This window comes from Lampris incognitus, chromosome 7 (genome assembly GCF_029633865.1).
Source record: "Lampris incognitus isolate fLamInc1 chromosome 7, fLamInc1.hap2, whole genome shotgun sequence".
Lineage (NCBI taxonomy): Eukaryota > Metazoa > Chordata > Actinopteri > Lampriformes > Lampridae > Lampris > Lampris incognitus.
Genome location: NC_079217.1, coordinates 52704887 through 52717011, shown reverse-complemented (window position 1 = coordinate 52717011; position 12125 = coordinate 52704887). Strand labels below are relative to the sequence as shown.

Here is a 12125-nt window from a genome sequence, read left to right as displayed (position 1 = left end):
CAGGCACTATAAGCAGCAAACATGTGGAGAGATGTACAGACACTCACCTGGTTCATGGCACTCTTCAGCCAGGTATCCACAGCCACCCCAACTTGTCGAAGGAGGTCTAGCCGGGCCTCAGCTTTTAGCTTTATTGTCTGGGTGGAGATGAAGAGAGACAAGAGGAGAATATCGTCTGTGTCATTTGCCTCAACACTGAGTTGTTCGCATTCCTAAACTATGCCTATGGATTTCCCTGTGTTAATCTTAAACCAGAAATATTCAGAACATCTTCATATTACCCAAAACTCTGCAGCTGCACTTTAATGAGAACCAAGAGGCACGTCACAGTCTGGCTCCTAGCTACGTCTCTGACCATTTAACCCTGTATGGACCAGTGTGCGGCCTGAGATCGACGGGCAAGGTTCTCTTGGCATTTGCTGTCAGGCGTTTGCTGTCAGGGCTCCAGGGCAGTGCAACAACCTGCTTGATGATAATGGCTGAGCAAACTCAGTGTCCTCTTTTAAATCACTTCTTAAAACTTAGATTTTTGCCAAAAAGCATTCATTTAGTCTCGGGCTACTTTTCTTTATTCTTGTTTCATCCTATAATACATTGCTGTGAACTCTGTCTGAATAGTTTTTCTTTTTTGCCTTATTTTTTTAACAATCTTTTGATGCATTGGTATTTTTTTGGTGTTATGTAACTCTGTTTAGTGCTTTAAAAAAAGAGCAAGTAAATAGATAAACAAGGAGGGAATGAATGAGTAAGTGAATGAATGAAATAGAGTTGTTTTTTTTTATACCAAGTTGTCTCTACAGCCTACAAGTCTTAAGGTAAGTATCTACCGCCTCACCAGATAATGTGCAACGAATAAAGACAAGATAGGGAAGAGAGCAAGGGGACAGCATGTCACAAAGGTCATAAGTCCAATTTGACTCAACAATGGGAAACGATGGGAACTGCAAACCTGCCAAATACCCAAGAGTATTATGAGACTAAAAGCCAGGAATAAAGTGTTAAAATGAGCCCGGCAGAGAGCTAGATCCACAATTTCTTCATTTTTAATCAGATAAAATGCTGACAGCGGACAGGGACCAACCTAATCGTTACAACCCCTGGGCTTGACAGTCAATCTTTCGCCTCTCCTCTCTTATCTGTGTCGCCCCCTCCCCCCCGTCACAGCTTTCTCTCTTCTTCTGCGTCTCCCTTGTGCCAAGACAGCAGACTGATAGCTGACACATCCCTCCCACAGTGCCAGACAGATGGGTTGTCAGCCATCTGGCAGGTAAGACAGACATGCATACTTAGACAGACAGCGAAGACTAAAAGAGCTGCTTTGATCAACAAGGGTTCGGCACATTTTTTTGTCTTATGAGTGAGAAGTTTTCCATAGATGCCTGAGGGAATGCCGACATGATTTTGTCTGAGGGAACTCAGAAAGCAGGGCTAGAAAAGTAGAGGGAATTGAGTTTAGAAAGTGTTGAAGAAGCACCGGGCAACAGCGGTTAGCATGATTGCCTCACAGCAAGAAGGTCCTGGGTTCGAGCCCTGGGGTAGTCCAACCTTGGGGGTCGTCCCGGGTCGTCCTCTGTGTGGAGTTTGCATGTTCTACCCGTGTCTGCGTGGGTTTCCTCCGGGGGCTCCGGTTTCCTCCCACAGTCCAAAAACATGTAGGTCAGGTGAATCGGCCATACTAAATTGTCCCTAGGTGTAAATGTGTGTGTGTGTGTGTGTGTGGGCCCTGTGATGGACTGGCAGCCTGTCCAGGGTGTCCCCCCGCCTGCTGCCCAGTGACTACTGAGATAGGCTCCAGCATCCCTGTGACCCTTAGAGCAGGATAAGTGGTTTGGATAATGGATGGGTGAAGAAGCACCCTGTGGTTCAGACATGGGGCCTGTGTCAGTCTTAAAGAACCACGTCTGTTACTCTAATGTTGAGCGGAAAATGCAAAGGCCAAAGACAACCCTTAAAATACATAATTTCTTTTGGAGCATCGATGACTACATACCAAGGTATCATTTTATGTGACAGGTACAGAATGAAGTCTTCTTTCCAAGTCTATTCCTCTTTCCACTCACAAATAAAACACACACATACAGACACGCACGATCACAACACTAGTTGGGCAGGATATCTCAAAATACAAATCCTCAACAAAAAGTCCGTTAAATGATTGCCTTTGCTATAATGACGCTATCATTATCATATTTATCTCCTATGATCATTGTCTAGTGCAAACTTGATATTCCGCAAGCCCATTGAAGTTAGAGATCTGTGAAGATCAGGCTATGTTTATTAATCTTTATGTTTGCTTTGTAATTATATACTCCCTACCTTTAAGGATTTTATCTGTGGTCTTTTCGTTATTTAGGTCTTAATGACGCACTGGGACAACACTGAGAATGGCTACAGGCAACAAGGAAATAATGGGGCGACGCTGGCAGAATGTGAAGAGGAATTAGACACTAGTCAGCGATGCAGAAATGCTCTCCTGCAAATAAAATGTTTGCTCAGTTAAACGATTCACATCACAACACCTATAAGTGATGTTCCCTCTGCCAAATCTCTGTTACATGGGGAGGAATTTAGCAAAAACGGTAAACCATAGTTTTCTCCAGCAACAACAGGTGTCTCAGTAAAAACTTTCAAGCCATATGGGAGACATATTTATATTATATTAAAGGAGGGCAGCTGTTAAATAAAAACCCGAAATGGAAGCCTTGGTTATGTCTTTTGTACTGTGTCATTTACCGTTTACTGTCGATGTTCCTTGGAAAAAGAGTTTACCAATGAGCACCATTTCTACCTAATGGTCTCATCAAATATTCATCGCCTGACTCGAGCTAATGTTGTCCCGGAAATGCAGAGAATACCAGAGAGACAGACGGCATAGACGGAGAGGGAAAGACAGAAGGAATGCAGTTGTGTGTATCTGTAACCACTGAAACGGGTTCTCTGTCTGGAAAAATTAGTTTTTAACATTACTGTCACAGTACCTAGGAAACTGTGTGTCTGTAAAAAGGAGCCAAAATCAAAAACTGTCTGATATTATCATGAGGAGGTGTTAACTTGTGACCCAAACTGTGAAAACTGTGGCCCGAAGCTTGACCGCGGGAGGATCAAAATCCATCCATCCATTATCTGAACCACTTATCCTGCTCTCAGGGTCGCAGGGATGCTGGAGCCTATTCCAGCAGTCATTGGGCAGCAGGTGGGGGGACACCCTGGGCAGGCCGCCAGGCTATCACACAGGGCCCACAGACACACAGACACACATACATAGGGACAATTTAGTATGGCCGATTCACCTGACCTACATGTGTAGGACTGTGGGAGGAAACCCACACAGACACGGGGAGAACATGCAAACTCCACAAAGAGGACGACCCGGGACGACCCACCGAGGTTGGACTACCCCGGGGCTCGAACCCAGGACCTTCTCGCTGTGAGGCAACCACGTTAACCACTGTGCCCCCGTTCCACAGGATCAAAATGGATACCTAAAATAATTTTAAGTTAGTACAATGCAGAGCAAGCCGAAATAACTTCGACAAACTTCATTTTCTAGTTGCCTTAAAAAAAAAAATCCTGAAATAAGCTTCCCTAATATCTGAAATAGTTTTCTGGTGAACGTCGAAGTCTGTAAGCAATGTGTTTGCAGTTGCTGCGGGGCTTGTGAAACAACCAAAACAGCACAGCAGAGGGCGCCACGTTTTCTTAGCCGTTAATGAGAAAAGTGCTGCGAAAGCATGTGATGTGAGAGGAGTGTGAGGGTGAGGACGGCAGAATAGGGGAAAAAACAGTACAAGAAAAAAGAAAAAAGGAGAGGCGAAACTGTAGAGTTCAAAAGAAAGAAAAGAGATGGTGAATGAAAGAAATGGTGAATGACAGGAGGAAAAAAGCTAGAAGAGAAATAAACTGAGAAAGGCTGCGTTTGTGTGTGTGTGTGAGTGAGTGAGAGAGAGAGAGAGAGAGAGAGAGAGAGAGAGCAAATACAGGCTCAATGACCACCAATTGGCTATAGAAACATGAAAACAGAAAAACATGGCTACCCAGAGAGCAGCGTATATGTGGTCACTGCTGGACATGGGAGGTAGGAACAGAGGGGCCCTTCCTCCTCCACTGTGAGAAGGTCTCTTCAGTAAGACACTTCCACTTCGGGGAAATAGCCAAGAAAGTACCAAACTTCCTACTGTTAAGCCCAGAGGAGAAACTGGCAGTTCTCCTGGGCGAAGGAACAACAGCTCCGCTGGCAGCTAAATACGTATCTGCTGCCACAGCCTGCGGGACTCACAACCACTGTAAGATCCCCAAAATTATATGCTATTAAGCAGCTGTGTTAAACTGTACAACATTTATTGCACTGTACCGTATGGCAATAAAAAAAAAAACTGACTGCTTCAGTAGGCAAAAATATGGAACCTGCTTATGTGATGACACCTATGTATTAATATGTGATGTAATATGAATTTAATGTGTATTTAATATGTGAAGTAACATGAATTTAATGTGTATTTCATATGTGAAGTAATATGAATTTAATGTGTATTTAATATGTGAAAATATGAATTTAATGTGTATTTAATATGTGATGTAATGTTTTAATCTTCTGCAAACTTCTTTAGCAACAACATATTTTTTGTTCATGGCAATAAAGCTATTTGAATTTGAATATGAATTTGAGAGATAGAGAGAGAGCGAGTGAGGGAGAGAGAGAGAGAGAGAGCGAGTGAGGGAGGGGGAGATGGAGAGAGAGAGAGCACATGAGAGAGAGCGATAGAGAGAGAGAATTAGATGTTAGGTGAGAGGAGCAGAGATGATGCATTGATCACTTTCATGGACTGGCAGGCTGTGCTTGAGACAATCGATGAGAAGATAAGCAGTCAGCGGGCAAAAACAGGGGTAAAGAGATGGGGTGGGCGCGCCAGAAAGAAAGCAGAATCTGGCCAGCAAGACTGGGATGATGGTGAGCAGGAAGACATAGTTAAACGAAAGAGAGTTGAAGAAAATCCGAACGGCAGAAAAGATGATGGGGGATCTCAAAGAGACTGGGTCGGCTGCCTTTCCACATACAGATAAAAAAGAAAGAAAAAGAAAAGACAAATACAGACAGACAAAACTCCACGAGACAGATTAAAGCCTTTGAAATAGAAAAGACGGCAGTGGCGTGAGGTACACAAACAGAATACTCTGATTATTGTGTCTAAATGAATGAAAACCATGAATAATTTGTTCTTCTCACAAAGAGGAAGTGAGAATCCACCCTGGGCCATGTTGGATAAATGCTCTCGGCCTTGTCCGTCCCCCTGACGGGTGTACAGTACACCAGCTGCTACTGTTTGCACTGAAATTATTTATCAAGAATTTAGTCACACATGACAAACAAAGAAGTGAAAACAAGAGGGGTGGATGGGGGGAATTATGTATCACATCTTTCTGTAAAGCCTTGTGGTAATGCAGGTTAGTCTGCCGCGCTTCCAGGTCGGACGATTGAAAGTAACTTGTTTTTCACGGTGTGCTGCAAAATAATTTCTTTCAACTTCTTCTTTTTTTTTTTAATAATTGCCCAATTCACGGTAACCATTCACACCTATATTCCAGTACAGGCAATGGAAAGGTTGTGGAGGGAAAGCTGCACTACTCCGAATCACTTATTTTGCAATGTCTACATGCACAGTCCCACTTATCATTTCTGGTACTATTAGGAAGTGAACACAACGACGAAAAGTAATATGTTAGAGAACTACGTGACCGATATGTCTACGCAGCAAGAGCGGGAAGACTCAGAAAGCACAGGTGGGGGGAGTACAGACCTCAGCTTTGCGGATGTTTTCTTTGGTGTCCTCTATCTTCAGCTCCAAGTCGGCTCGGCTCTGCTCTGTGGGGGGCAAGCCATGGCTCTCACACTCCTCCAGGGACTGACCACAATACGCATGTACATGCACAAGCACACACAATTACAAGCAGAAACGTTGACACATGAGGTCAGGTACAAAGATTGTGTACATGCAACAATTAGTATTAAATCGTGTACATAGTATTTTATTTGATAGAATAAGGGGCTTGAATCTATGTTCAAGCAGATGACGGCACAGGAAGGAGAACTTCAGATGTCTATTGATGTACTTGTGTGTAACATTATCAGCTGTCAAAGTTATTTTTATTTATTTATTGAAAAAAAAAAACCCTTTTCTCCCCAGTTGTATCCGGCCAATCACCCCACTCTTCTGAGCCGTCCCGGTCGTTGCTCCACCCCCCTCTGCCGATCTGGGGGAGGGCTGCAGACTACCACATGCCTCCTCCGATACGTGTGGAATCGCCACCCGCTTCTTTTCACCTGACAGTGAGGCGTTTCACCAGGGGGACGTAGCGTGTGGGAGGATCATGCTATTCCCCCCCCCCCCCCGTCCCAAACAGGCACGTCCGATCAACCAGAGGAGGCGCTAATGCAGCGACAAGGACACATACCACCCACAGCCATGGTCAATTGTGACTGTAGGGACGCCCGACCAAGCCGGAGGTAACACAGGGATTCGAACTGCCGATCCCCGTGTTTGTAGCCGACGGAATAGACCGCTATGCTACCCGGACGCCCATCAGTCATCAAAGTTGAACAGGTTTGCCATAATGTCTCTGCATCAATGCCTGTGTGTGTGTGTGTAAGAGAGAAAGAGAGAAAGTGAGAGAGAGGGAGAAAGTGGACATAATACTCACTCTTTTGTAATGTATGATGTTCTTGTGTTCTCTGGCCACTCGGGTTGCCCATTTTCTGGCCTCCTTGTTAAGGCTGTGTTCCTCTGTCGTCCCTGTCTCTGACTCCAACTGACGACTCTAATAAACACACCCATGCACACAAGCACACACATACAGAAATATATATATATATACACACACACACACACACACATGCACACACACACGCACACAAACAAATACAAACACATACGCATAAAAAAATAACAAAAGTCAGGTACTTTGTCAACAATTTATGAAACATGTGATGTGCAGAAGCTGTTTACCAAGTCAAAGAACAGATAGTGAGACACAAAGATTGCTTTCCTCCCACATAATGAATACAGTGTGTTTTGCACAGCTCCATTGTTATGATCTTGGCACAAGTTGGTTGCTATTAAAACCAAATGTGAGGGAGTGTGTGCCTGTATCTTCTACAAAGTGAGAGAGGAAAAAGGTGCAAAAAGGTGTTTTTGTGCACACATTTGTGCATATGAGCATGTGTATATTCATCTGCGCCTATTCTTGCACTTAGAAGCGAAAGCCAACTTACGAGTTTTTGCAAGAATCTGTGTAGATTCCCAACAAAAGCATTCGTCATTGATCATAACCATGTGGCCTTTCCTCTTTCACAGCCAAGTATTAAAACAATCTCTGAGTTGGCTCCCTAACCTCCTCTGAAACGAACCTCCTTTTCAACTCGCTCACTAATAAACCTATAAAATTGCAAGGGATACAAAGGACATTCCCAGTCAGAATCAGTATTCTTGAGACGTCACGTGGCTGTCAGATGGTAGTGACATAAATAAAGTTTATCATTATTTATAATTATCTGAAGGGCTGCCAGACACCAGCCCTGAAACGAAGATTAAAGCGAGAATGTGGGACTTTGACATATAAATGAATGTCCATGACATTCAAGCCCTCGCCAAACGAGTTCACACAATGATGATGAAGGTCCATCACCAGCAGGTAAATCTCTCTGCATTTCGCAGTATACCACAGTTTTAAAGAGGAGCTAAACAATTGAACGTGTTTTTTTGAGCTGTAAACTGAATGATATGACTGTATGGTGATGAAACATGTCGATGCTGACTTGCGCTTTTGATGGCTATAGAAGCACCACCAGACAACTGGGTCAGTCGGCCTGGGTTTGTGCCACGGCTGGGGGAGCAGTCGCCCGCCCTTCTTCACCGCCGGAAAGCCGCAGCCCTTCTCGCGGGGCCCCCTTCCGTCTGCGGTGCATCCGTATCGCAGCAGTCGGGGCATCTTCGTAGGGTGGTGTTTGACGCCGTGCCAGAAAGCGGGCCAGTGGAGGGGACTGGGTATGACTCAAACCGGTCCCTTCTCGTGGATCTTCCTGGCTACTCCTAGCCATGCTCCCCCGCCCCCCCTTTTCAACCCTTGGGCACTTCAAAATTATGCAGTTGGTGGAGTTAGGCTCAGACCTGGGGGGGGGGGGGGGGTTACACTCTAAATCTGGTGTCTGGAGCGACATTCCTGCACTGTATTCCCACGCTGGCTCACTGGAAGTGATGCATAGTGATGCGTTTAACGTTAAGCAGCAATGTTTGCTTTGCAATACATTACAACGATTCTATATTCTAAAAATAGGAAAGCTATTAAAGCCATAAATGTAGTATGTACCCTTTATAACATTTTTGTGAGCTGATTTGTGATTACTGTTAATGTTCTGACCCCCTGCACTATCTGTTTTTTTTGTGGATTTTCTATATATATATATATATATATATATATATATATATATATATATATATATATATATATATATATGCGTTCGGGTTTAGAAGCTATGGCGGGAAAACCTAAGAAGTGTCCAAAAAAGGTTTCTGATGCTCCAGAAAAAAAAAGAAACTTGGTGTTCAGAAGAAAGATTAAAGTAAAGAAAGAAAGAAAGAGAGAAAGAAAAGCAATCTACGGTGAGGACAAACACGGACCATTGGTGTTGCTTTTCCTTGTTTGACGGCGCTGAAAGAGAAGTAATTCCTCTCACTACCAGGAGGGGGAGACAAACGTTCTGCACTGCAGGTTTAATGTCCCTATGACAAATATGTCATTTAACTGGACAGCTTGATCAAAGTCAAGCTGAACCATGAGTTCCCTCTCCTATTTCTGCTCTCCTGTTTCAACTTTCAACCCAAACCACCCTCTTCATCCTCTCTACACGCGCTCTGTCTTGGGAGAGATATTTTGGTTTTTCTCACAGACTAAATAGGGATTCAGGAAACCATCTGTTCCTAGTTGTGTATCAGGCAAACAGGCTACACTAAGCCAACAAAATATAAGGCACATCCTATATTGTATTGTGCTATAGCGCTTTGCAGAAGTCATGTCTCTATTAAGTATATTAAGGCCCAAAAGCTTTTTTTTCTACTTTACCATATAAAGTATTCTGATTCTGATTTTTAACTTGCATCCTCACCTCACATGACCAAATTATATGGTAAAATGTCTGGGGAAATAGAAGTTTTTGCTTACATGCTGCTAAGTCTGTTACCCCAAAAGAGCACATATTAATATTTTGTATAGTGAGTGAATTTTCTTATAAGAAGGTTTGCGTCACACACAGCGGTAGCCACCGGCATTCACTCCTTATTACCACTCAAAGCAACATAAAATTACAGTGCTGTAGCCATGCTAAAAGAATGTGAATGTACTTGTATAACTATTACAGGCAGAGGAAAAACCCCATTTTAGATTACAGTAACAGGACCCACACAGCCAATGTCACCTGTGCTTTCAAGACCAGCAAGGCTGGGGGTTTCAACATCTGATAATGAACCTGTGTTAGTACACGTTATTTTAATTGCAAGTTTCCACTGCACATCGTCTCTAATAATTATGAGCTGGTTCAGTAACAGCAGGGCATAAATCTGGCTAAGTATAGGTGTGAAACAGAGAGTATTACATGGGAGATTTGCAGCTTAATTACATTCAGGCAAGGCAGGCAGGGAGGGAAGGAGGAAACTTGGGTTTGAACAGTGGTTCTAATGTACCATGGAGGGAGTGCTGACGTATCCTCAGCGTTTACTCAAATAGCCCCAAATTTAATGCCAAGAGCAAGGAAAAAAATTTGTTTTTTTTTAAAGCTTTAAATATGTCAGGCAATTATCAAAATAAAATGCAAATAAAGAATGCACAATATAATAAAAACAAGAAAGCTATATGCATGAGTTAGTCTACATATGAATACTACATATATAAAGCCTGATAATACATACTGGAAGCCCAATTACAGTACATCCTTGCCAATATGTGAGGCCCAGAATATCGTGCTAAATAAAACAATTTCTTCTTGTGTTTGGCTTTTGAGTAACTTCCTGTGATGTAATTTACTTGCGTCAAGTTTCACCATGGGCTGAAATTGCCTTGCGTTTGCTCCAACAGTGCAAACCCTGTAGTGTTCTGTAAATCATGGCTACATTAGTGAAACATAAGATAAGAGTCCAATGATTCATAAAATTTAATGGTCTAGTGTTAGAATAACAATTAAAGCAATTTAATTGGAAATAACTTTAACCGTAGTGGCTGTTAATGTAAACACTCTGCCCATAGCCACATTTCAAATCAGATAATCTTTCAGTAGGACAAACAGCAGTTATGCAGTGGTGGGACCTTTGATAGTAAGAGGCTAAAATTATTGAGCTCTCATTGTACACGTGTTAACATGCTTTTAATTCAAGTCCATTAAAACAAGGTCACGCTGATAGACCAATTGTTGGTAAATGGACCATGAGTCACAGTAATGGCAGGTCTGCCAAATATGACATAATTCTGCATAAAGTGCAGCATTGTCACAGTGGCTGTGATAAAAGTCCAACTGCACCAACAATACATTAATAACAGACATTTAAATACGACATGGTACGTACTGATTCAATCTCTACACCCTCATAATCTAATTCAGCGTCATTTGAGAATGCAGCCCATCTCAGGGTGCACTGGCACTGAGCAGATGGCAGGAATTTAACCCTGGACAGATCTAAGTCCCTCATGGTGCCCAATCACACAATCCCTTACATTCATGCAGTTAAGGGTCACGTGTATCTTTTGACTGTGGGAAGAAACCAGAGCATCTTTAAGAAATCCAGCCAAACACAGGGGTAACATGAAAACTCCCCAGAGGGACTGGGACGGATAAAGAAATCAACAGTGTTCATCGCCAAGTCACACCACCATCCCTATAGTAAAGTATATCCATGTTGAGCATTGCATCATTATACCTTATCTCTGCCAGGCCGTAGCCTGGGGGGGGATTGTGCGTTTGGTCACGTGTGTGTGTGTGTGTGTATGTGTGTGTTTATACGATTGCATATGTTTGCTTTTGTGTGTGTGACTGAATGCTTGCTTTTTAAGAGCATGATTTCATCAAGACACTTGATGCTACTCTGCTGATCTACAGTCATCATACAGTTGATGTGTAGTACTTGCCAGACTAGAGGGCAAGCTGTCACTGTGTGTGTGTGTGGGGGGGGGGTGTTGTGTATGTGTGTGTGTCTGTCTGCGGCTAATCTCACAAACTACTGGACCTGTAAACCTAAATTGTTTTTGTGCACAGTTATGAGTGTACCATGAAGATCCTCTTGTGGTTGCGGTGATTCGAAACCTTTGAAAAATATTTGATCTTGCTATGGCCGCTCCCTCTCCCCTTTCCCGCTCTAGCTCGTTCGACCAATGTTGGTCTCCATCGCTGCCAGATCTAAGTCAGCTGTGCGCATGGGTGACTCACATCTACGGTTGAGTCCGATCGGGCAGCGAGTGTCAGAACCAAAACATTATGTATTCAGGTATGAGCGTTGAAAGTAAAGGAGAAGACGATCATATTCTGCAAGCCAGTAAATCATTCACTGCTATCTCAGTACTGGAGGAACACTGGAGGAACCAAAAATAATTCCCTCATTTACCTCACCACCACGCGGAAGTGCCATAGTCTCCAATGTTAAAACTCTGCTATAAAAATACAGTTTCAAGAGTAGGCTTAATCACAGTCCCAGCTGGAAATCATCTCGGTAGCTCAGTTTTCCGACCGTTGTTTTATGAATGAATGTCAATCAGCAGAGCAGCCATTCGTCTTTGTTCATTTTATATCATGAAAACTGCGACGGTTAAACACATTTTACCCCCCCCCCCCCAATTGTACCCGGACAATTACCCCATTCTTCCAAGCCGTCCCAGTCATTGCTCCACCCCCTCTGCCGGTCCGGGGAGGGCTGCAGACTACCACATGTCTCCACATGATACATGTGGAGTCGCCAGCCGCTTCTTTTCACCTGACAGTGATGAGTTTCACCAGGGGGACGTAGCGCATGGGAGGATCACGCTATTTCCCTCAGTCATGTCAGGGTTGGTCGCTTTATTGCGAGGGTCTGCCAGGAAGGCTGCACTTCCAC

General features: G+C 43.5%; 1 protein-coding gene across 1 annotated transcript in view; it reads right to left on the bottom strand.

The window, feature by feature from the left end:
- The window catches only part of LOC130115761 (F-BAR and double SH3 domains protein 2-like), a 129890-nt gene that overhangs the window by 19350 nt on the left and 98415 nt on the right, over positions 1–12125 (bottom strand). The window contains exons 11-13 of the mRNA XM_056283578.1: positions 6697–6813; positions 5796–5900; positions 48–137 (exon numbers count right to left, since the gene is read on the bottom strand). Coding sequence (XP_056139553.1) covers positions 48–137; positions 5796–5900; positions 6697–6813 — 312 coding nt within the window. The remainder of the gene's footprint in view (positions 1–47; positions 138–5795; positions 5901–6696; positions 6814–12125) is intronic.